This window comes from Macaca nemestrina, chromosome 12 (assembly GCF_043159975.1).
Source record: "Macaca nemestrina isolate mMacNem1 chromosome 12, mMacNem.hap1, whole genome shotgun sequence".
Lineage (NCBI taxonomy): Eukaryota > Metazoa > Chordata > Mammalia > Primates > Cercopithecidae > Macaca > Macaca nemestrina.
Window position 1 is genome coordinate 55,284,929 of NC_092136.1, and position 26,850 is coordinate 55,311,778.

At 36.3% G+C, this 26,850-nt stretch overlaps 1 protein-coding gene across 3 annotated transcripts; it reads left to right on the plus strand.

The window, feature by feature from the left end:
- LOC105488772 (ring finger protein 141) lies at positions 1 to 26,652 on the plus strand. 3 transcript variants are annotated; one of them, XM_071075106.1, is made up of 7 exons: positions 1 to 140; positions 7,231 to 7,424; positions 10,622 to 10,730; positions 15,973 to 16,154; positions 21,418 to 21,585; positions 22,237 to 22,344; positions 26,332 to 26,652. In XM_071075106.1, the coding sequence occupies exons 2-7, from the start codon at positions 7,282 to 7,284 to the stop codon at positions 26,480 to 26,482; spliced, it is 861 nt and encodes a 286-aa protein (XP_070931207.1). In that variant the 5' UTR covers positions 1 to 140; positions 7,231 to 7,281; the 3' UTR covers positions 26,483 to 26,652. The 3 variants fall into 3 exon arrangements, with proteins under 3 accessions (XP_070931207.1, XP_070931208.1, XP_011751488.1); XM_071075107.1 differs by lacking the exon at positions 26,332 to 26,652 and having other exon boundaries at positions 22,218 to 22,345; XM_011753186.2 differs by lacking the exon at positions 21,418 to 21,585 and having other exon boundaries at positions 2 to 140.
- Positions 26,653 to 26,850: the final 198 nt, after the last annotated feature.

The following is a 26,850-nucleotide window of genomic DNA, read 5'->3' on the forward strand; positions in this document are numbered from 1 at the left end:
AGGCAACGCGCTGGGGGCGGGGCTTTGCGTCACAGAGGTGCGACCGAGTCCCGGGCTGAGTCGCCGCCACCGGCAGGTCTGAGCTGCGGGCCGAGGCGGCGCCGCCGCTGCCGCAGGGTGCGCGATGCCTTGAACCTGGGGTGAGCTCCGCGGCGCTGTCCTTTCGTGTTTCCCTTGCTAGCTGCTCCAGGACCCTGGGGCTGGGAAGAGAAACTCCAGCTGGCCCTCCGCTGCCGAACCAGACTTCCCCGGGGAGATAGGCCCGGCCCCGCCGCCCTCCCCGGGCCTCGGATTGGGGCGTGGGGCAGGCTGGGGAGGCCCTTCTGTGGCGCCCGTCTTCTGCCCGGCGGGTTCCGGTTGCCCGGGGTGGCGGTGGTTGTCCCGCTGCGGGTGGTTCTGAGGGACCCGAAAAGAGTTTTTTCTCCTCTATCCCAGAAAGGTTGTTTGAATATTGCCGCCGGCTCAGTCATTCGGCCACCGGACTTAGCTGTTGGTTAAATGTCCAGGTGTGCTTGAGGAGGGGCTGAGGCGGCGTAGCAAGAGCCAGCGCTAGGGTGGCCCGCAGGCTCGGTCCCCGCCGAGCTGGATACTCCAAATAAGAAACCTTTTGCCTGGGACGATAGCTCAGAAATAGCCACGTCGATCTACTTAGCCAGCCCCACACTTCTGAACTGACTTAGGCTGCTACCCCTCCCAGAGATCTTTCCTCGTCAAACTTGCTGCTACCTTGAGACCCGGCTAAGAAAAGAACGTTTTCTTGCTAATAATAAGGTAGTGATTACACAGCAGGACCATAAGGCTTCTGTGTTCGCTTTTGAAATTATTCCTTCAGTTATTTGTCTCGGGTTACAAAATGTGGATTTACGATTGTTATTGAAATCGTTCCCTATGCCCCTTATTAAAGGTAGTGTACCCTTCTGTATTCTGACACTGCTCAATTTAGCGGTGCCAGATAATTCAGTTCTTGCCTCTGGCATATATGTAAAGCTGCTGGAACACTTCCAGTTGTTTATAATTCTTACATCTTCAGCACGAATTTATTCGTTTTCACTCCCTTCCACCCCGTTCTTCTTGATATAAAATAACCTCTATCCATCCAGAATTTTGTCTGGAGACATGAGCTGCCACCGGCCGACGATCCTAAATTAGTCACCTTTATGTCGAAGTCACCCATCTGAGAAGTGATGCTTTCTGAATTCAGAGCTCAAAAGTAGTATGGATTTTTCTCCTTTTCTTTCACATTGCCTGACTTCAGTTTCTAAAACTTTTTCTCAAGAATACGACTGTATGTTTCAAAAATTAATATTTGTCATTTGGTGTAAATGAACTTCATATTTGATGTGTGTAGCCTGATCCTTCTTGGTTCCCGTCTAAATACAAACACACTTTCCTTCCCCTTCCCTTCCCAAACTGGCAAGGAAGGTCCAGAGAGAATTCTTACAACTCTAGCGTGCTTTTTCCAATATGAAATGCATTTAGTAAACACACTGGTACTGTTAGAAATCCATATTCTTAATCTCCTAGTACAGCACTCTATCCTTTTGTAGTTTCTCCCTCTCTCTCATATATATATATATATATATATATATATATATATCTTTTTCTGATCAAGATCTTTGATCCTGGAACAGGCATACCAGACTCTATAGTGACTCTGGTCTAATTATTTCATTATGTATCTATGTTAACTTGTCTTGAAAAAAAAGTTGATACCTGTTTACAGATCTGCAGTTCGAGTAAACAATGAGTAATAAAGTAAATAGTATCCTTAGGGACCCAGTACTTGGTATTTATTACTGATGTTAAAGTTGACTTGACAATGAAAATCATTGATGTTTATTTCAATTAAATCTTTTTAAATGAGGTTGATACAAAATTTGATGGAGAACTGGTTTCAGAGAGGTTTTTAAAATACTACAGTACAGTACTTGTCATTTAGTCATTTTGGTGCATTTTCAGCCTTTTCCATTTTGCTTTAGTTAATTTATGAATGAATTATGGTTTAAATTTTTAGGAGTTTTTGAGCAGTTTTTTCGTTTTTGCTTGGCCAATTACCCATGATGTAATTTTTATATTTTTATAAAGAATATTTGAACTACCACAATTCATTTGTTAGAAAAATAAGTGATTCTCTGTATGTACCACCCACGAGAGAATGTGGCATTTTTGGAATCCTTGATCTTGTGCATTTCAAAATAACAGTTCTTTATTTAGAAAATCCTTCAAATGCTTTTTGAAAGCATGTTTTTATCTTGCAAAAAATGACTGTGTTATAGGTGGCACAATAATATGAGAGCTGCTAGTTCTTTGAGAAACCTTAACCAGAAATTTGTCTTTTGTCGAATTCTATGCCAGTGGTCTGCAAATTATGTTCCGATGTAATACCACTGTTGCATGATCTAGGGGGAGGTATTTTGTTAATATCAAATAGTGAATGTTTCTCAGTTTACATAAGCATTAATTTAATGATAAATTTTCACGGTTTTACATTTTCTTTCATATGTATTTTTAACTTCCGCTTCTGCCAACCTAGTACTAATAGATGGCTGACCAAATTAACAAAAGTCAAAAGAATGCTAAGTGTATAATAAAAAAACAAAAACTGCCAATGGTATTTACTGCATTTATTCAGTAAACATCTATTGAGTGCTTGTGTATCTGCCAGAAGAGAGACCATGGCTGCTCTCCTCAAGAAGCTCACTAGAGGGAAATGGCCAAGTGACTTAATGAATGTCGTAGTATGATAGAAATATGTGCAGTCACCAAAGAGGGACAGTGAAAAGCTGTGGTGGGTGACTGACTAGAGGATGGCTTCAACAGATTGTCTTTGTGAACATGCACTCTGTGTTGTGGTTTTATATTGTATGTAGATCACAGAGTCATATCTTATTTTCACACCCATATAGTGATAGATGTTAATATTTATCAATATTTTATGGTTTTCAAAATAAACTAAATTTCAGGCCCTCTTTCTTGAACCAGGTTGAGAACCACTTTTGCAGGCTCTCTCAGTCTCTAGATAGTGTTGCATTTTAATCCAAGGAGTTAGTGATGAAGTTTCCCAGATACCAAGTACGGTGACAAGATAACAAGTTAATATGCTGCCTCAAATTATAAACCTTACTCAGAGTTAGGGCAGCAGATGAAAACAATGCTGAAACAAAGAGGATCATTTTCTATTAATAACTCAATACATAAGCAACTAACTCTTCTTTTCAAATATGGTTTTGGTGGGTAATGTAGGGTAGCAAAATACGCCACTTTGGCATGAGGATTATTTTGAGTTAAAGGCACATTGAAAAGCAACAGATGTAAGAAGGGCCCTCTGACCCTCCTTATTCTTCTGGAAGGCTGGAGATAAAACAGCCATGTGAAAGATGTCCTCCCTATGCCAGGAGGAAGACATTATCATTACTAGAGGTGGGCAATCAAAGCTGAGAGAAATCTGTTCGAACAAGCCTTCTTAAAGTAACCCTTATCTTCCTAGTCACTTTTCTGCGATTAACTGCCCCAACCCAAACCCTTATGTCTTGTCATGTTTTCACAGTTTACTTCTCCTTCGTCCAATCTACTATGTAAGCTTTTGGCCTTAATTAGTTTTTTTAGTCCTTATTTTTCTTGAGGGCTCCTATGTATGTATAAAAATTACTAAATAAAATTTGTATGTTTTTCTCCTGCTAATCTATCTTAGGTTAGTTTAATTCTTGGGCCCAGCTGAGACCTTAAGAGAGCAGAGGGAGAGAAATTCTATCTCCCCTATACCACGTTGGTTAAATTATCATAGGTATTTATATTAAATATTGAGACTATATATTTCAAAAGTTCAGTTTTTTCTTTGTTAAGTAATGTAGATATTATTTAAAGTTTCAACCTGGTTGATTAGAATCTTTTTTTTTGTGAGACGGAGTCTTGCTCTGTTGCCCAGGCTGGAGTGCAGTGGCGCAATGTCGGATCACTGCAAGCTCCTCCTCCCGGGTTCACGCCATTCTCCTGCCTCAGCCTCCTAAGTAGCTGGGACTACAGGCACCCGCCACCACGCCCGGCTAATTTTTTGATTAGAATCTTGATTACATTTTCATTGAATTGGTACAGGAATGTTAGAGGAAGGTTAAGTTTCATTTTGGGAATAAAATGTTAGGTTAGAGGTCACCTACTCCACTTCCCACCCAGGTAAAAATCCCTATAACACTTATTAGATGTACTTCTAATCTTTACCTAAACACTTCCATACTTCCCATGAGAGGGGCTCACATGTAGCAGCCATTTCCACTTCTGGATGCTGGGACATGCTTATAATCAACTGAAATCTGCCTTTCTAATTTATACTTACTAATTTATACTTATTGGCCATCCTGTTCTCTGTAAATGAATCTTGTTTTTCCACATGACAGCTCCTCAAATATTTAAACAAACTTATGTTGCTTCATTGTTACCAAACTATGACTGTCTAGAATAAACCTCTTTTTTTTTTTCTAGGCCCATGAATATGTTCTAATTTATTAGTATCCTTTAAAGCCAACTGTTTAGAGCTGAATACAGACTTTTCAGTGTGGCCTGACCATTGCAGAGCATAATGGACTAGTAGGCTGCTTGCTCAACACATCTATTTCTAGCAAGAGTTTAGGATTATTTTAGCATACTTGTTGCCCCTGTTATACTGTTGACTTATTTTGATTAAAAACCCCAGACTTGGCCAGGTGCGGCAGCTCATGCCTGTAATCCCAGTGCTCTGGGAGGCCAAGGCGGGAGGATTGCTTGAGCCCAGGAGTTTGTTACCAGACTGGGCAACATAGAGAGACTCCATTTCTTTAAAAAACACAAAAACAAAAACCCAGACCTTTTATATTTTAACTGTTTTTGAGCACATCTTACATACATGTTTTTGTGCAGTTGACTCTTCAGGATTTAACTTTTAGTCATATTAAATATAATTCATTTAAGCATGTAAGTATCTGTTTTAGTCTTGATCCTATTATTCACTGGATATTATTCATTTATTCCAGTTTTCGTCATCTGCAGATTGGGCAGGCATACAGTCTTCAGGTCATCAACAAAAATGTTAAACAGCCCAACTCTTGGTGCCAGTTTCCCTCTCCCTTTGCCTCTCTGCTTTAGTCATTGTGACCTTTTTAAAAATTACCTCAAAGTCACCATGCTGCTTCCTCTCTCAGGCACTTTTCATAACCTCTGCCTGGAGTGTCCTCCTTTTGCCATGTCCCTAACCTCTTTTTTAATCCCTGACTGACCGTTTTGACCTCAAGTAAAATGTTGTTCGCCCAGGCACTTCTTCCCTGATACAAAACTAGGTCAAGTCCCTCTTTTATGGGCTTTCATAGCACCTGTACTTGTTCACCTAGCACTTCTCATTTTGTAATTACACATTTATTTGTATGGTTACTGTCTCTTCTCCACTGTATTGGATGCTCCAAAGTGTTTCTTTTGTTCACTGTTGTAGCTCCAGAACATAAGCATTAGGCATGTGCTACTTGTTGAGTTTAATTTTTAAAAAGTCCTGTAGCACAGTGGCTCCCTGATACCCGTCTGCAACCCTTGACTCCTGATGGTTTTTCACAAGCTTGGATTCAGTCAAGAAAAATAAGGACAATGTATAGTATACCTGGTAAATACATGGTATACCTCATTGTGAAGTTACTGCCCTTCTTGGGAAAGATTTTTTTTCTAATATTATATCCTACTTTTCAGGTTATAAGTTCTTTTTAAGATTTTGTTAAGTTTCGGGGAATTTTTGTTTATTTTTGGAAACTGTGCTTACTTAGAATTAAAAGAAGTATCCAACACCATGGTGCTTTGAGATTTTACTAGTCTTTGAAATTTAGCAATCACTGATGTTGAGTGCCCTAGAGACCTCTTCTAAGCTAAGATATTTAATTGTTTCTTCTTGGATACAGTTGCTGTAAATCCACTTGGCAATATTTACATATAATTTGACTTCGGGGATTTTTTTTGGGTTTTTTTTGGCCTGGATCTTCCTCAACAGCTTCCTTTCATTTATCTCTATAATGTGATATTTACTATTACCAGGTAGGCTCAGATTCAAAATTGTAATTGTTGTTTTTTTTTTTTAAATTACAATTGTCCTTTTCCTATTTTAGGTAACTAAAGGAATAAACTTCAAATATAGTACATTAAATTTTAATACCTAAAGAAAATTTTACATATTTTTGGGTTAATAACTTCATAAAGTTATATATTTTATATTTTACATTTATAACTATTTTTTGATTAATGATAAAGCAATCTTCCTACAAAAACTTTTTCCATAAGAGTATTACTGTTTCACCTGCTTTATGTGATGTGAGTATTAATTTGGATGAAATAAAATGATAGTCTTTGATGGATAAATAAAATAGAATTTCTTGGGGGGGCATCTGATTTTGGGGGCATGTAAAAAATTGATAATTAGATATATATTTTGGGGGTACCTAAAAGACTTAATGAACAAAAGAGCTATCTTTTTCCAAGCAGAAAATGTGAGGTGGTTAAAATATCTAACATTTTAATTTTCTTAGGTTTTTCAAGCCACAAGTCTGTTTATATATTTTTAAAAATTAAAACTAAGGTACATGTCTATAAATAAAGTAATTCAACAGCAGAATTATTTAGCTGATGTAAGTATATTGTAAGTCAGTATGTCATAGTGGATAAGAATGTAAGTACTAGAATCTGAAAACCAAATTCAAAGTTCACTTTCACCACTTACAACTGTGTAACTTTAGATAGTCACCTAGCTCAGTTTCCCTGTCTATGGGAAATAGGTAGGGGTATAATATTGTCTGTCTCTTAGGATTGTCATAAGAAGTAATTGACACAATATATGGAAAACAGTTTGGAGCCTGACATGTGATAAGCAGTCAGGAAATGTTCTTAGGAAAATTATAGAAGATAGACAAACTTCCTCTTAAATACAATTACTTGAATATGTGTGTGGTGTGTGTGTGCACGTGCACACGTGCTTTAGTGGTTTTTGATGTGATAAAATTATAAGAATTAGAGGTTCATCACCCTCCCAATAATATATAAGTGAATCCTGTTTTCTCATTTGGCTATGTGAATCTGAAAACAGAGTCATTTAAATTCTACCTTAGACTCATGTAGGTCTACTCAACTCTCACTTAAAGGTATTCCTAGTTTTTCTTTATTTTTTTGAAAAATGAGTATGTTGCCATTTTTGTATTATATGTAAAAGTAACTTTTCTGTATATTTGACAGAAACTATGTGAAGCAACACTCTTTCTGGATTTTGAAAGACATCATTTCATCATGGGACAGCAAATTTCGGATCAGACACAGTTGGTTATTAACAAGTTACCAGAAAAAGTAGCAAAACATGTTACATTGGTTCGAGAAAGTGGCTCCTTAACTTATGAAGAATTTCTTGGGAGAGTAGCTGAGCTTAATGATGTGTAAGGCTTGCTCTTTTTGTTTTTCCCTTTGTTGTATGTATGCCCCATATGTCATGGCTGTGTAAGATATAACCAGAGGTATTGATTGGTAAGACTTAATGTTTTCAGTTAGCATTAACAAATATTATTGAGTATTTATTATAAGTTGACTTTCTATGTAGCTTTTTAAAAGTATATAATGGGGACAGAAGAGATGGAAAGAACTTAAAATGGAACCTGGAACACAGCACAGGCATATTGAAGCAATTCTAGGATACAGTAGTACAACCCAGCATCTCAATTTTATACCAATAGACACTTGTTTGAAAGCACTAAAGGGGTGCATAACAATGGAATATGAGAATTAGCCACTTGGGAGAAAGACTCCTAGGATAGTCAAAGGTAACACAGAAGGTTTCTGTACATGAAGCAATTCATTCGTGTGTGTGTGTGTATGTACACACATACATACATATATACTGTTTTTTTTAATGAGTCATTATTTTGTCAGAGGAATACATATGTAGTAATAGCTTATTTTCATCACTGAGAAATAATATATTTCATTTATTAATATTTTCTAATTAGCTAACATCTTTAAATTTCTACTTAACACTGACTAAATTTCTAAAATGAAATATAAAATTCTCTGCCTTCTTAAAGAGCACACCTAATACAACTTAGTCTTTTACTTGTTAATTTATTTATCAATTTTGGTATTGATCTATGTAGGAGCTATAAAAATATATAGGGCTCTTTGTCTCTGAATGCCCCCAGACCACTGTGCTTTTAAAATATGACTTTTTTGCTGTTTGTTTTCTCCCTTGGTGACAATTGGTCAGATGTCATGTCTTTCTTTTAAATCTGCCTCTGGCAACATCCACATCTACCTTTATTTATATATCTCTTCTAACCCCTGGGAGTATAATTAGAACCTATGGAGTCACCTCTTAAATGAGATCTTAAAGGTTCTCTGTTTAGTCTCTTCAACTTAGCTAACATTCACTGAGCACATAGTATATGCAGGCACTCTACTAAGGATTGGACCTTTGAGGGCTAAGTCGATTACCCAGGTATTAATGGCATGTCCACCTCTCTGAATCTCAGTTTTCCTGTTATCCCACATTACCTCTTCTTAAACCCTAAAAAGGCTGAATGAAATTGACTAGCAGGTCAGGACCCCTTAATATATAAACTTACAATACTGTAGTCACTAATAATAGTTTAAGGTAAGATATATGAACCCACTCCCTAGGCATTATAACCATGGTGTTAGGTGATAAGAGACATACCTGGCAATCTGGAACACATTAGATAAGCTTGATATACTGTCTTTATGTGAAGACCTACTGTCTTTATTGGGAAGAATAAAGACTGTCTTAAAAGTTATCTTAGAAGATGGTTTCTTTTAAGAAGACTGGATTTCATTCATTAAAACAAAACTAAACAAAACAAAAACCTGTATATAGATATAGGGTGTGTGTGTGTGTGTGTGTGTGGAAAACAAACTAAACTATTCCCAGTGCTTGTCTCTTGGTTGGGAGATGGTGGGAAAAGAGGGCAGAGAGGGAGATTTTACATTTTACTGTGTGTATTTATGTATTATTTTTTATGATAAAAATATAGTTGGTCTTAAAAACTCTAGCATTTTACTTATTTTTTAAAATTATCCAAAGGGTAGTGTGCGAAGCATTACTTCTGGGACCATATTCTTAAAGAATTTTAAAAATAGGATTCTGAATTTAGTAATATAAGAGTGGAATGCTTTTTTATGTTTATGTTTTCAACTCTTATGAGCAGTAATCAATGACATTTACCATTCCTTTAGAGTCTTGAAATTTATATTCATAAACCCAGTCTATTATATAAAATTTTGCCCTTTTGCCTAAAGATACAGGTATTAGATAAAATGTACCCTATAAAACCATCCACAAACTAAGCTTAACGTGTGATACAGATGTCTTCCTTTTAATTATTTAGCACAGGACATTTCTGACTGGATTTGATTCTTAAAACCAATTCCCGTGAGTCAGAGTTGGCATTTCAGACATGCAATGATCTCCGAGAACTGTAGAATTAAACCTATACAGGACGAAGCTTGGCAGCTAGAAAACAGAGCTGGAAACTGGCACAGCTGAATTATTTTCACCGAAGACTTTGTTTCCTAAGCCTAGTTGCTTAACTTTCAGTGGCCTCATTTTATTTAGCTGTTAGTTGAGTGTGATATCCCCAGTGGTGCTCAGAGAGAGTTGTTAGTAATGATAAAAGGAAACTGCAATACTTAAGCATGTCTTTGAACTAATTTAAATTAATGTTGATAGCATGATATTGAATTATCTTCTCAAAGTGATATATTTTTATGTTAAAATCCTGTAGCTCTCTAAATTAGGGGAGGATGGTAGAGCTACATAAAAAGTGTCTCAAGTCATTTGTTTTACTTGATCCAGCCCCAAATTATCTGAACAAAAATTTTCAAGAGGTTTGTTAATATCATTGTTTAAACAAGGACTGATCCAAGAGCAAGATATTTTTCATGCTTTATATACATCCAAGGCAACAGTCAAAAAATTTTGATAAATGACACTAGCTAACCTTTTTTTTTCTTTTGAGACGGAGTCTCTGTCACCCAGGCTGGAGTGCAATGGCGTGTTCTTGGCTCACTACAACCTCCACCTCCTGGGTTCAAGCAATTCTCCTGCCTCAGCCTCCTGAGTAGCTGGGGTTACAGGTGTGCACCAAGCTACTTTTTGTATTTTTAGTAGAGATGGGGTTTCACCGTGTTGGTCAGGCTGGACTCGAACTCCTGACCTCGTGATCCGTCTGCCTTGGCCTCCCAAAGTGCTGGGATTATAGACTTGAGCCACTGCCCTCACCAACTTTTTATTTAATTCCCTGATTTCTCAGACTTGTTTTTCCTAAATGTCTTTGTTAGAAATTTAAAGACCATTGAGATATAGATGTGACAAAGAGAGATTTATAAATATCATCTCACCAAGCTGTTGACTTTAAAAACCTTAGAAATTAAGTTGCATGTTTATATTCAAAATATTCTCTATCCCTGTTTTAAGAATCCAGTTATTATAATTATTATTATTTGTCTTTTTGTGTTTCTTTGTATTTCCTTCTCTGAAAGTGTTTCTTGAATCTAGTTTCATGGCTGTATTATTTTATTAATATATGATTTTTCATAAAATTAACATGTTCTTGTGTCTTTTCAGAACTGCTAAAGTGGCTTCTGGCCAGGAAAAACATCTTCTCTTTGAGGTACAACCTGGGTCTGATTCCTCTGCTTTTTGGAAAGTGGTTGTACGGGTGGTCTGTACCAAGGTGAGACTGATGGAGACTTCTGCCTCTGAGCTTAAGCTATTTTGGTGGCTAGAACCATATTTAATAGTGTAAGATAATATAATGCATATAAATTTTAATAACTCGGTGGTTTTGTAAAACATAGTTTTGATACTGTTATTGCCTTCTAGCTAGCTGTTTGAATCTTAGAGTTGTCTAATTGCTATACAGCAGGGGTTTTTATAATCAAATTCTTTTTTGCCTCAATATCTGTAACCATTACATCATACTAATCTATTTCTGTTTTTGGATTTTTAGCTGGCTGTGGAGTGCTAAGGTGACATCCTATTTAGCTCTAGGATGATACCTTAAAAATTAATGTTATCTCAAGATCTTTTCTTTTGAGAATACATTCATTCATTAAAAAGAAAAAAGATAAAGGGCTTTTTTGTTTTTTAGTAATTTTTAATTATGGGATAGATTTTTTGCCAGCTGTCATTGAGTATTAGAAAGCCTCAACCACCACTGAGTGGATTCAGATAGAAAGTTCTTAACCTTTTTGGGGCCACAAACTTTTGATTAAACGAAGGCATGAATTTTATTAGGCCACCTCCTGTCCCCATCCTGTCTCTAAAACAAAGAACAAAATCATCCATATGCATATAAACCATAAATTGGGCATTCATGAGTGCTCTGAAGTTCATTCCTGACCAACCCATAAAGACTCCTTGGGTTAGGAGATTTTTCCTTTGAGTCACGGACCCTGGAGGTTACCCAAATAATATGCGTTATTTCCTCAGTAGATTGTCAGTTTTACCCATACTATGTTTCGCTTCCAGTTTATTCAAATAAACATTTGAGCAGGTGTGAGAGGCACTAGGAATATATGATAAATAAGACAGATTTCATGCTCTCAAGCAGACTCATCTCTCTCTTCTGATGAAGATTACCACAGATTTTGTATGAATCTCTATACTTCCAGACTCTTCTCCAAATTCTGATTTATGCTCCTGTGAGATTAACCTTTCTAAAGCACAACTTTCACCGGATTTCACCTTGCTTAAAATTCCTCAGTAATTCCTTCTTGCCCACCAAATAGTCCCAACTCCTACGATATGACTCTAAACTATCTTTTCTGCATTAGTCACAATTACCTTCTTTTGCTCTGCATTCTTATCAGGCTTAACTAACTTAAGACTGGATCATTGTTACTTTTCTTTTCCAGTTCATTGCTTCTGCTTATTGTGTTTTCTCAACTAGGATGTCCATTCCTTCCATTAGGAAGTCACGGAAAATTCCTGTTAAACCAGTTTAAACAAAAACAATACTTATTTTCTCACTTATCGAGAAATCCTAGCTCCATAGACTAACTGCAGGATTGGTTAAATTAAAGACCCAGCAGATGTTGCTTCTGAACTCACTGGTCAGTATTGGGTCATATCCCTTTCATACACCTACACTGACAGAGGGAATATAATTAGCCTGATTGGTTTAGATTAGACTAACCAGGATTGACTCCTGAGTCATTTCAGGGAATGGTGGACACGAAAACAAAATCAGGTTCTGCTGGCAAGGAAAAGAAGGAACAGTATTTGGATAATCAGCCAACAGTGTCTGCCACACCTTTTATTTCTGCATATCTAAACCTGATGTCTCTTTAAAGGCCCACCTCAAATACCGTCTCATCCATTGTCTTCCTGAATAGGAGTTCTCTTGTCTCTTCCAGATTCCAACAGCACATTATTTATACTGTATAATTCTACAATACGAAAAAAGTTTTTTAGGTTCTTAGCTCCCCTTTAGAGAGTAAGCTCCTGAGGGCAGGAACTATGTCTAGATTCATTATTGTATCTCTTATATCTGTAATGCAGTGCTTTGCACATAGTAGGAACTCAGTATATATTAAGTGAACAAAATCTGTTGAAATAATACTCTCTTTTTAAATGACTGGGATAGGTTGAAGCTTGTTTATTGATGCAGTATATTATCTAAATTACACTTACTGTGTGTTTGTATTTCATAAAGTACTCAGCTCACATTGAAGAGGCCAATATAAATTGTAGAAAGCTAAGGGAATACGAATATGTCAAGCTTTTCATCCCTTAGTTTTTTGTTGCTCTTCTTTGACAAACACAGACTTAAGGTTTAATTTTATTAGTAGTCAAATTCCTTTTCACCTCAATATCTTTAACATCTGTATGTGATTAGTTTAAACATCTTCCTTAAAATAAGATTCTAAGTAGAGAAACAAAAGTACTAAAGGCAGAGGCAATTAGATAATTTTTTTGTGTGATTTTTCTTGATTTTAGAGCTACTCTAAAGAAATTTTTTTATTTGCATTCCTTAGGTTCTTTCTGAAAGAATCTGAGAGGTCAGTGTTTATATTAGAAAGAGGTCAAGTCTACCATGAAAAACTGATAGGAGACTGAGAGTTTCACATTTCTTAATGTTAAACAACTTTTAAAAAAATTGTACTTTAACCCTGTGTATTTACATTCAGTCTTTATCTTGACTCTCTGCCATCTGCTATGATGATCCTTAAATAATATTTAATCCCCTATAAAAAATGATCTAATATGTTTAAGTGGAATATTTTATGGAAATAATATTAGAAAAATAAGAGATTAATTAAAAATTAGGTACTAAGGTGACTGTTAAGAACTACATGAATTATATTATTTCATCCTTCTTTTTTCTTAGACCAACTTCTTAGAGTCATTCTGGGCTTTTCTTTGTCTCTCATACCTCACAATCAATCCGTAAGTGAATCCTGTCACATCAAAATGTATTCAGAATCTGGCTAGTTCTCACCATCTATGCTACTACCACCCTATTCCTAGTGACCATCCTCTCTCATCAGGATTATTCCAGTAGCCTCCTAACTGATCTCCCTGCTTCTGTCTGTTCTCAGCACAACAAGCGGTCTATTCCAAGCACAACAACCAGCCTATTCCACATCACAATTTGAAATGTAAATTAGATCATATTACTCCTTGGCTCAAAACCCCCTAGTGACTTCTCATGCACTTAGAATCAAAGCTACAGTTATTACTGAGATCAGCAGAGTCCTATATATTCTGCTCCCACCTCACCGTCTATCTACCACTCCTTCCTCTGTCCCTCTGTCACTCTGTTCCAAACATTCTGGGCTTCTTGTGAGACTCTTTGTGCTCCTTGCCAGGTACACGTCTATTAAACAGCCTTTGCATTTCCTGTTGTCTCAGCCTGGAATGATCTTCCCCCTAGACATCTATATGACTCATTTCTGCACCTTTCAGTTTTTAAATGTCAGCTTCTCTGTAAGGCCTTCCCTATAACCCCTCAGCATTCCTTCTCCCCTGTTTCATCTTCTCCATTACACTTATTTTCATCTAACCTAATCTGTATCTGTATTTTATTTGCCTGTCTCTCCTACCTATCATGTAACTTGCTTGAGGGCAGGGATTTTGTTTTATACACACTGTGGCTAGTGCCTAGAGTAGTGCACATAATACCAATAACATCCACATAATGGTACTCAATAAATACTTGTTTCAGGAATCCTATGATGAGAATAGTTACAGTGTGATACACTTTGCTATTTCTATACTAACCTTATATGGATTATTCCATAATTTCTTCTGTACTCTGCAGTTCCAAAGGACTACCCCAATTTCCTCAGCTCTGAAGATCTATTTTGTAAGCCTCTTAAATTCCTGTTACTTTTTAATTCTGTTTTTTCTGTAACTCATGTACAGTCTCGTATTTCAAAGAACCGTTTATATTTGCATCTCCAGATAGATTTTACCTTCCCAAAATTTAATCAACTTTCTGATTATTAAAGATGGTTCTAAAATTTCTTAATATGGTATATGATGACTCATTCTTTTTTTTTTCTGAGACCCAGTCTTGCTCTGTCACCCAGGCTGTAGTGCAGTGGCGCAATCTCGACTCACTGCAACCTCCACCTCCTGGTTCAAGTGATTCTCCTGCCTCAGCCTCCCAAGTAGCTGGGACTGCAGGCATGTGCCATCATGCCCAGCTAATTTTTTGTACTTTTAGTAGAGATGGGGTTTCACTGTGTTAGCCAGGATGGTCTCGATCACCTGACCCTGTGATCTGCCCACCTTGGCCTCCCAAAATGCTGGGATTACAAGCATGAGCCACCACGCCCGGCCCCATGACTCATTCTTGTGTCTCAGTATTTTTTTCACTGCCTTTTCAAATAGTAAGCAATTAATAAATGTGTTACAACTATTATTTTCATTCAAAATATTCATATGTATAATAATATTTTTCAATATGTAATATACCTCACTTTCTGATATCCCTAGTTCCATCAATGCATTCCAGAATCTAACTTAAGTCACAATTTTATGGCCCTGTATCTTTGTCTGTCTCCTATATTCTTCATTTCTTTCTAAATATTTTCTGATTTTGCTTGTTCCACTTACTCTTATATGTACTTAATAGATTTCATGGCTTACTTCTTCTTCCCCAGTCTTCCATCCTATGTCTTGTGCTGAAAGGAAGTCTTTCACATCTCTAGTCTTTCTCTGATTACAAGTTCTTCATCCAAGAACATTATACCTTCACCTTACTGGCCTCGGTCATTTCATTATGCCTCACTCCATGGCTCCCCAAAGCTTATGAAAGCAGTCCCCTCTACTTGCCCCAAATATCTTCTACATTCGATTGTAAACTGGATGGGGGAGAGGTGCAACCTGTAAAGGTACAACCTTTGGGCCACTGGTTTCACTTCGTATTAAATGAGTTTTTTGATAAAGCTCAAAATGGCCTGGGAAAAGTCCAACCACCTTTTGTTAGGATTTATTTTAAAGTAATTTTCTTGCTTTAGTTTAGAAGTTTTGCTACAAAATAGAACTTAAAGATATTTAAGAAAGTACTTGTTTGAGTTGTAGAATCTCATGCGGTTGTTGGATTCAAATGAATCCTTTGGTTAAGAAATTCTTTAAGAAATTAAAGTGAAAGAATTGTTAATACTGATCTCTAAAATTTGTTTCTTAACTCTGAGAAAGTCACTTTACCCATCAATAGGATAATGCCTAATTAATCTTAAAGGGTTATTTTGAGTATTAGATAAATTTGTATAAGAACTTTGAACCCCACAAATGTAGGGGACATGGTATTATTTATTCAGACTCTTGCTTTCTTATGTAATTTGCAAATCCTGAAAACTCCTATTTCCTAGGATGTTTGACTAAATATTTGTTCCTGCTTTTTGGGAAAAAATGGTCAGAGAAATTATCAACTTTTCTTTTTTTCATGTGCTTTGTATTTTTAGATTAACAAAAGCAGTGGCATTGTGGAGGCATCACGGATCATGAATTTATACCAGTTTATTCAACTTTATAAAGATATCACAAATCAAGCAGCAGGAGTGTTGGCACAGAGCTCCACTTCTGAAGAACCCGATGAAAACTCATCCTCTGTAACATCTTGTCAGGCTAGTCTTTGGATGGGAAGGTATATAATGCATAAGTACTGTATTTCACCTATTTTCTAATATGAAAACAACTAAAATCTTATTAATATTTTTGCTGGTGTTCATTGTAGCATCTTAAATCTTTTTTTTTTTCTCAGTTGGTATTGTATCTGAGATCAGTTTTGGGGTTATTTTGTGCTTCGGATGTTGTTACAGTGCTAAATTAAAGTGGCTCGGTGGGGCCACTTTAATGTTACTGTTTCTGTCACACTGGTCTCTAGGAATCCACTCTATATGCATGCATTTGTTGACAAAGGAGATAGTTAACACCTTCCTTATAATAGGTATTTAGGTTCTTAAACAGTCAAAGCTTTTTAGGGAATTAGGTCCAAGAATTTGGCAAAATTATCCAAGTTTTTCTTAAAAATGTCTAATTGAAGCATTAAAATTTTAAATATTGGCTTCAGGACTTGGCAGTCCATTCAGGAACGAACTGAATGCATATACTGAGTTACCAGAAGGAAATGAAGCCAGCCAGAGTTTTCTCTGATGATGCTTGTTTACCCAGGCCTAATACATTATTGTTCTATCTAAACTTTCTTTTCCTTCTCTGTTATGCTTTTGGCACATGAAAGCTCCTACCTCTTGACATTTGACAATCATGATCATAATTTAAATTTGTAAATGTCTCATTGGAAAAAGATTTACGTGGGTCCAAACATGTTGACCTCCTGTCTTACTGTCATACTGGGTAGATAGCAGAAATCTATGTTCACCGTGTCCTTTACCTTAAAGTTAAGAATGTATGTAACAGTGATTTCTTTTCTTTTTTTTTTTTTTTTTTTTGGTTGAGACAGAGTCTTGCTCTGTCACCCAGGCTGGAGTAGTGCAGTGGTGCGATCTTGGCTCACTGCCAACTCCACCTCCCGGGTTCACGCCATTCTCCTGCCTCAGCCTCCCCAGTAGCTGGGACTACAGGCGCCTGCCACCATGCCCAGCTGATTTTTTGTATTTTTAGTAGAGACGGGGTTTCACCGTGTTAACCAGGATGATTTCAGTCTCCCAACCTCATGATCCTGCCCTCCTGGGCCTCCCAAAGTGCTGAGATTACAGGCATGAGCCACCACGCCCAGCCAGTGATTTCTTTTTTTTTTTTTTACTGCTCTATTTACAGTTGCAATTTCTGGTTCATTCTTAACCAACTGGGTTTCAAGTACTATGTTACAGTTAAACTGTATTTTCCATTTTTTATTTCCTGATAAATAGAATTACTTGGTTTTCTAGGTTTGGTCTATACAAGTGTTACTGATACGCCAAGTGACTTTTAGAACATGGTAGGCAGTGTTTAGGCTTGTCTTTCCTGTATTCTGTAATCTTTCAAAGATGGATCTGATTTTTCTGCTTTTCCTCTCCCTCTTCAGAATGGTGGTGGTGGTTTTGTTTAATTGTTTTAAAAGCTGAGGATGGTGTTTGCCAGTGTATTCAAGCTATATGGTAGCACATGAAAAGGAAGTATTGTTTTTTCTTGTTGCAATCTTCTTAATGAAGAAGGTAAAGGTGTTATCCATTTTCATGTGCCCTCAAAACTGGAAATTCAGTTCCTGGTTAGTTTGTTAGGAGTGCTTCTTGTTTTTGTGTGTTTTTCAGTTTATAATAATACCCTTATACACTAGTTCATAGAAGGAGACTTTCTAAATTGAAGGAGGTCTTAAGGGATATTTATGTAGTTGAACTTTACATCTGATGCATAATTCCTTTGATGGTTTTCATTTATTGATTACTTACAGGGTGTAGAATTGTGATGAGTGTTGTACAAGTATAAACTCATTAAATTCTCACAACCCCATATGGGAGTACAATTATCAGCCCATTTCAGCCGAAGAATTTGAGATTTAGCTAAGTAAGTGTCATGATTAGAAATTGTCCTAGCCAAGACTCACATTCAGACCTGTCTGGCAATACAGCTGTGCTAACCTCTGCATTATTATTACTTTATGGTGCATAAAGATCTTGCTCACAGAGCTTCTCAAACTTTAATACTCAGTGGTTTTGAGGAGGAGCCTGAGAGTCTGTTAAGCTCCCAGGTGGGGCCAATGCTGCTGATCCTCAGATAACACTTTGAATAGCAAGACTCTGCTTACCCACATTTTGCCAAGTCCGACTTGCAAGTACAAGTAACACTTGCAGTTATGTGAGACTCACTGCCTCAAAAAACCAAGCCTTTTCATACTCAGATGGCTGTAATCACTATGAAGTTTTTCCTATTGCTTCATTTTCCTCAGAGTATCCAAAATCTTTCTTAAGGCAGCACAGCACAGACTCTCGCAGCAAATTGCCTGTGTTTAAATCCTGGCTCTACTGTGTGATTATTTTGACAAATCAAACTGTGTCTTCAGTTTCCTCATCTTCTAACAGAGGTTGATAACTATAGTGTATGCTTTATAGGATTTCTGAGAGAATTAAAAGACATGAGATGCTTAGAACAGTGCTTGGCACATAATAATTTGTCTATAAGAGTTAACTGTCATTATTATTGTTACTATATTATATTTATTGTTTTCAATGGCTGTGCCCTCTGGAATTCTTCCAAACAAATCTGTTCTCTCTTCCAGCCTTTCAAATATTTGAAAACAGTCATCAGATTCTCACTGAGCCTTCTGTTCTCAAGGATAAACACCCCCAGTTCCTTTGGCCTTTGTTTATGTGGGTCTCGTCTACATACTGGAGACTTTCCCAGATGATCTTTTCTCTGTCAGTATGTGTGCCTTTCAGAGTATGAGGCATAGAACCAAATACTCCAATCTACAAGTGATCTAACAGGAACAAACAGCACAAGACTCTCCTTCCTTCTGGTCACTGTGCTGCTAAGAAGGTAGCAAAAAATTAAGAGAACTTTGTACTGGTTCCACTGGCTATTTCTGTGTCTCCCATTCTTTTATCTCTCTTCACAATGCTCTTCTTGGTAGTCTGCTGCTTCTCACTTTTAAACTCCAGCCTTCAGAATATTCTGTCACTCTGTATGGATTCAGTTATATCTCTGCTACTGAGAAACTCAGGTACATTAGACCCATATCCATCTAGGTTTCTATTCAGTTTTCCCATTCCAATTCAGTGGCTTCCCTCTTTTCCCTGTTACTAAAGCATAACACTTAATCTATTACCACATAAAAGATTTGTCCTTTATAATGCTTCTTAGACGTAATTATCTCTCAGATGAATTACTGAAATAAGGTCCTAACCAGTTTTCCTGTCTCTAGACTGTCCCTCATACTGCACTCCCAATTAATCTTCCTAAAGTACTATATCAGTGGGAGTTCACTTCCCCTTGATTATACCTGATTGTAGGTTGCTTGTCAGAACACATTCAAACTTAATATTTTGACATTTAAGCATGAGATTATCTCCACTTTCATCAATTTTTTCCCTCAGTTTTCCATACCGAAGCATCATGCCAGCTTCCTGGTTGCATATACACAGACATAAACACACATGATTTTGCTTTTTACCTCTACAACTTTGTTTATGCATCTAGAATGTCCTCTATTAAAATCCTATTATTTTTCTTTCTAATCTTTTCAACAAGTTTGAGATATATTCATCTCTTCCTTCTTTACTTAGCACTTACTATATTAAATATACATTTGACATTTTTTTTATGTTCAAATCAAAATTTTAAGTACTATCTCAGTATCTTATATACAGTGCTAAAAACACAGCAGGGAATGGAAAACATAGTAGTGATAGCTCCTATCCTTAAGAAGTTTATAGTCTAGTGGCTGTACTTTTGAACATTCTGTTTTTATATGATTACAAAAGTAATACATGTCTGATGAAGAAAACCTTAAAAATTACAAAAAAGCACAAAGGTTAAAAGAAATTAAAATCACTTCAAGAAGTATTTATTGAGAATCTAAGACAAACATCCTGTATTCAAAGAGTTTACAGTTTATGGAAAGGCCAGCCAATCGATATGCAGTATTTAAATCCTTTCATTGAGGCAAATGTTGATTTTGAGAGATGATGATGTTTTGAGCTGAGTTACCAAGGTTGGAGCTTACTAAACTCACAAGGGCAGTTTCAGGAAAGGAAAATACCATATGCAAAGGCATATGGCTCATTCAGGGGCTCTCTGAATTGTGACCGGAGCAAAAGGTTTGAAATCTTTTTTCTTCCCAAGAAGATAAAAGAGCTCCTGGAGGACAGAAACTGCTTTTTATGCCCTTTATGTCTCTCATAGCACCTGATACTTAAGACCAAACTATTCTTTCACTTATATGCACATTATCAATGTCAGCATTGTAAGGCCCTGATGGCAGGATCTGTATGTTAGGGAGATTTGTGTTACACATAGTGAATAAATTATATAGTCATGCATCACCTAACAATGTTTTGGTTAATGACAGACTGCATATGTGATGGTGGTCCCATAAGATTATAATGGAGCTAAAAAAATTCCTGTTGCCTACGGACATCATAGCCATCCTAATGTTGTAATGCAATGCATTACTCAAATGTTCGTGGTGATGCTGGTGTAAACAAACCTACTGTGCTGCTCATAGTATAAAAGTATAGCACTTACAATTATGTACAGTAATATTCGATAATTATGTTACTGGTTTATGCATTTATTATACTATACTTTTAAATCATTATTTGAGAGTATACTCCTTCTACTTATTAAAAAAAAGGTAGCTGTAAAACAGCCTCAGGCAGGCCCTTCAGCAGGTATTCCAGAAGAAGGCATTGTTATCAAAAGAGATGACAGCTCCGTGCATGTTACTGCCCTGAAGACCTTCCAGTGGGACAAGAGGTAGAGGTGGAAGACAGTGATGGTGATGATCCTGACCCTGTTTAGGCCTAGGCTAATGTGTGTGTTTATGTTTTAGTTTTTAAGAAAAAAGTTTAGAAAGTAAAAAAGTAAATAAAACTTAAAAATAGAAAAAAGCTTATAAAATATTTCAATACAACTGTACAATGTGTGTTTTAAGGTAAGTGTTATTACAAAAAGAGTCAAAAGTTAAAAAAGTAAAAAGTTTATAAAGTTAAAAAATCTATAGTAAGTTAAGATTAATTTATCATTGAAGAAAGAAATATATTTTTATAAATTTAGTGTAGCCTAAATGTACAGTGTTCATAAACTCTGTACACTACTGTGCAAGTGCTGTATAGTAATGTCCTAGGCCAAGCTTGTTCAACTCACGGCCCACGGGCTGCATGCAGTCCAGGATTGCTTTAATGTGGCCCAACACAAAATCATAAACCTTCTTAAAACATGAGATTTTTTTTTTGCATTTTTTTTTTTAGCTCATCAGATATTGTTAGTGTTAGTGTATGTTATAGGTGGCCCAAGAAAGACAATTCTTCCAATGTGGCCCAGGGAAGCCAAAAGATTGGACACTCCTGTCCTAGGCCTTCACATCCACTACTCACTGACTCACCTAGAGCAACTTCCAGGCCTGCATGCTCCATTTGGTAAGAGCCCTATACAGGTGTACCATTTTTAATCTTGTATACCATATTTACACAGTACCTTCTCTGTGTTCAGATATATTTAGACACACAGGTACCTACCATTGTGTTACAGTTGCCTACAGTGTTCCATACAGTAACATGCTGTATGTTACTGTAGCCTAGGAGCAACAGGCTATGCCATATAGCCTAGGTATGTAGTAGGCTAAAGCATCTAGGTTTGTATAAGTACACTGTGATATTTACACAGCAGTGAAATCACGTAACAATGAGTTTCTCAGACCGTATCCCTGTCTTTCAGTAATGCAATAACTATATCGGTTAAATTTGTTTATATAAGTCCATTATGATTAAAATGGGCTAAGTTATTTCCAGAAAGATTTGACTATTTACACTTTTGCCTGTTTTATCACAAAATGTATCTTTTATCTAGTCTTTCTTTATGAAATGTACCCCTCTTAATACTTTTTCCCTAATATATTTGCTATCCCTAAAAGATAATGTTAACTTTAGTCTGATTTTGCACATGAGTCATACTGTGCTTTATACTGTGGGCATATAGATGTTTAATAATGCTTTTTAAAGCAACAAAAACAAAGTATAAAGCATAATGACAGAGAATATAATTGTTTCAGCTCAGTTTTCACATTGCAGGGTGAAGCAGCTGACCGATGAGGAGGAGTGTTGTATCTGCATGGACGGGCGGGCTGACCTCATCCTGCCTTGTGCTCACAGCTTTTGTCAGAAGTGTATTGATAAATGGTAAGTTACCTACTGCATTCATGGGCTAGGCCAAGGTCAGTGGGATAGTGTACACGAATAAACTTTGAAAAGTGCAAAAATACTGTGGTTAAGTATGAGAGAGATTTTATTCTTTAGTACTTTGAATTTTATGGCATGTCTTCTGCTGGTTAAAACTATTTTTATTTTTACACCTAACATTTATTAAATGTGGGGGTGTACCTTAGTTTTGACACTTTTCTTTTGCTGTATGAAAATTTGTGCCTGACTTAAGTCTAAAACATTTCCCTTTTTCCTCCTTTTTTCTCCTCATTTCTACTTTTATTCTGTATATGTGTTTAGAAGGAATAAATTCTTGAATACTGGACCTGAGGGAACTTTAGAGATCAACTAGTCAAGTTCATTATTTTACAAAATAAGACTTGAGCGTTTAGGAGAATTTATAAAATACATGCAATAAACTACATGTGTTTGATATACAATTTAATATGTTTCAACATATATACACACCCATAAAAATTATGAATTTTTATAAATGGAATCATATGTGCTTTTTTGTCTGGCTTCTTTCATTCCGTCTAATTGTCTTGGTATTTATCCATGTTGTAGCATGTATCAATAGTTCATGCCTTTTTATTGCTGAGTAATGTCTGTTATGTGGATACCATAGCTTGTTTATCCATTCACCTATTGAGGGAAATTAGATTGTTTTCCATTTTTAGCTATTACAAAATCAAGGTACTAGATACATTCATGGACAAGTCATTTTATGGATGTATTTTGGTTTTTATCTTGGGTGAATACCTAGATGTGGAATGGCTAGATCATATGGTAGGTGTGTGTTTAACTTTTTAAAAAGCTGCGAGCTATTTTCCCAAGCAGTCTTGTGCCATTTTACACCCTCACTAGCAGCATATGAGATTACATTGAATAAATATATCAATTTAGGGAGAGTGAATTTCTTACTAATAGTCTTCCCATCCACATACACCGTATATTTCTCCATTTATTTAGGCCTTAATTTCTCTCACCAATTTCTGTAGTTTTCAATGTTGCATATCTTTGACATCTATCCCCAAATATTTCATATTTTTATGCTATTTTAAACGGTATTTAAAATTTCAATTTATGATTGATACTAGTGTATGGAAATACAATAGATGTTTGTATATCAACCTTGTATCCTGCACCTTTATTAAAATCATGTATCAGTTCTGGTAGTATTTTTGCAGATTCCATAGGCTCTTCTTGAATGTCTGAATATCATTTTTCAAAGACTTTTTTTCTGATTCAGAATTCTAGACTTGAGAGTATTTTTTCTTTCAGTATGTTAATAATGTTGCTTCACACTCATCTTGCTTGCATTGTTTTTAATGAGAACTCTGTCATCCTTTTTTCCTCTGTAGGTAATGTGCCATTTTTTCCCTCTGTTTTTAAGGTTATTTTCTTCTCGTTGGTTTTGAGCACTTTGATTATGATGTGCCTTAGAGTAGTTTTTTCATGTTTCTTGTGCTTGGGGTTTATTGAGCTTCTTGGATTTGTAGATTTATAGTGTCATCAAATTTGGAAATTTTTCAGCCATTTTTTTTCAGATATTTTTCTATCTTCTCTCCCATCTCCTGTGATTCCAATTACCATATATTAGCCCCCTTGAAGTAGTCCCACAGCTCACTGATGCTACTTTTTTCCTTTCTTTTTTGAGTCTTTCTCTGGGTTTCATCTTGGATAGTTACTATTGCTGTCTCTTTTCATATTCACCAGTCTTTTTTTTCTTTAGTGTCTAACTTGCCATTAATTCTATCCAGTGTATTTTTTTAACCTCAGATAATTTTCATTTCTAGAAGTTTGATTTGAGTTTTTATTATCTTTCATGTCTCTTCTTAGTATCTTTGAGTTTCCTCTAGTTTTTTAACTATATAGAATATAGCTATAATCACTTTCCATTTTGCCTGCTAATTCTAGTATCTGTGTTAGTTCTGGGTGGTTGTGATTGATTTTTCTCTTTATTAAAGGTTATATTTTTCTGCTGCTTTTTTGTGTGTCTGGTAATTCTCAACTGGATGCCAGACTTTGTGAATTTTACCTTTTCAGGTATTGGATATTTTTGTATTCCTATGAATATTCTTGAGCTTATTTCTGGAATATAGTTAAGTGACTTGGAAACAAGTCACTTAACTTTTGATTCTTTTGGATCTTGCTTTTGTGATTTGTTAGGCAGGACCAGAGCAGTATTTAGTTTAGAACTAATTATGTCCCACTAATAGCAAGACCCTTTAGAGAACTGTACTAATGCCCCAAGAGTTATGAGGCTTTCCAATCTGGCTGGTGAAACAGGCAGTTTCCCAGGCCCAGTGAGCTTTAAGGGACTATCCCCTCAAAGCCCTTTGATTGATTGTTTAGCCTCAGGTAGTGTCCTCACATGCACACACTGCTCAGTACTCTGCTGAGTATTCAGCACTCTGCTGAGTATTCTGGCGGGGACACTTGCGTGGACCTCTGGAATTTTCCCTCTGTGCAGCTTTCCATTACCCTGCCCTGTAAACCCTAGCTGTTTGGCCCCCCAAGATTCTCAGCTCTGTGTGTTCAGCTCAGGAAGTTTGTCGTGTTCCATCAAGGTTCCCCCTTCTTGATCAGGGGCTAGAAACTCTCGAGGCTGTAAGCTGGGGCAAGTATAGGTCTCACCTTCTTTTACCCCCATGTCCCAGGGATCACTGTCCTTTGTTGTCTGATGGCCAGTGCTTTATTTGAAAGATTATATGAAACCATTGTTTTAGTAATTTTAGGTGGGAAGATAAATCTAGCCTCTGTTGGTTGGAAGCAGAAGTTGACTATTTTTAAATTGTGATGTTTTGTGCACAGAAGAGCACACATAAAATTATCTTGTAAAATATCTCTGAGGAACCAGAAATCAACCTAAATAATATATGCCAGCTCTAGCTTTCACATTTAGTTTTTGGAACAGAGTTCGAAATTTTTGTGTAAAAGCCAAAGAGCAGTTGATATAAATAATTACTTTGGTCCCAGATTTCACTGAGAAATGAATAGAAAAACGTTTTTTCCTGCATGATATGTGTCTGGCTCAAATATGGTATTTTTTAAATTACCAAAATAATGTTTGACAAGAAAAAAATCCTTTTTGAAAACATAATCTTAAAGTGATCATATATGAGTTCTTTCCCTGTCAGAAAAATTATTGTGCATGTAAAGTTTGTCTTTTATTTTAACTTTGTATGCTCCATTTTTATATAAGTCTTCCTGTTGCTTATGAGCCATAGGAATTTTTTCAGACCTTTAAGCAAGCAACAGGTACATACAGTGTTGAAAGTCATGTAGATGTTATTTAGAAAAATAATTAATAATATTCTTTCCTCTTGTCATATTCCCCTGCCACTGCCAAGAAGTTATTCCTAGAGTAATGGCTTCCATTTAAATAATCACAAATAAACATTTATACTTCACACTTTGACCAACTCTTCCATTGGTAGGAGGGAATTTCCTCTTAGGACTCAGAAGGAATTTTTATTATAAAGGAAAACTTTACCTGTTTAGGTATGGGAATGTGAATTGCTGCATTGTTGGTAGCAACAAAAGACGGAAAAAAAAAAACCTAAATGTCCTTCTGTGAGAGACTAGTTAAACAAATTATGGCATAGCGATACAGTGTATGTTAAAAAGAATAAACAGCTCTAACAGGTGCTGATACATAATAGTCTATAAGATATATTGACAAGTGGAGCAGTGATGTCTGTGTACGTGCATGCTTGTGTGTACACATAAAGCTTAATCAAGCTTAGTCTATCTCTAGAGGAATATATAAGAAACTGGTAACTGTGGTTGCCCCTGGGAAAGAGAATTGAAGATTGAGATAGGAGGGAGAGATTTATTTTTCACTGTATACTTCTATGCTATTTCCTTTTTTAAAGCCATGTGCATGTATTAGTTTAAATAAAATCCTGTTTTTAAAAAAGAAGAAAAAGCAAACTGTTCTTGTTTTGACTTCTCTAATAGGAGTGATCGACACAGGAATTGCCCTATTTGTCGCCTACAGATGACTGGAGCAAATGAATCTTGGGTGGTATCAGATGCACCTACTGAAGATGATATGGCTAACTATATTCTTAACATGGCTGATGAGGCAGGCCAGCCCCACAGGCCATGACCTTGGAGTGAAAGTCTTCTGTTGCTATTGTGCGCTACAAATATTTGGTCATGGGGGAAGAATGCAGGGTTATGGCACAGACACAGAAAAAATCCATTTTGCCCACTCTTTTATTTTTGCTATTCTGATCATTTGTGCCCCTTTTAAAAATAAACTTCCCATGTCTTCCATTTGTGGTACTAAAATTTGCTACTGTTTTAGAGCATATTTTCCTGTTATTCATCTGTTCAAATTTGTATTATTACAACTAATAGCTCTTGAATTCTTTGCTAAAGGTAACAGCAGCACTTCCAGAGGCTTCTGAAACACTACTGTTTTGCAGGGCAGGAGTATTCTGGAATCTTTTTACTTAGATATAAAATAAACCT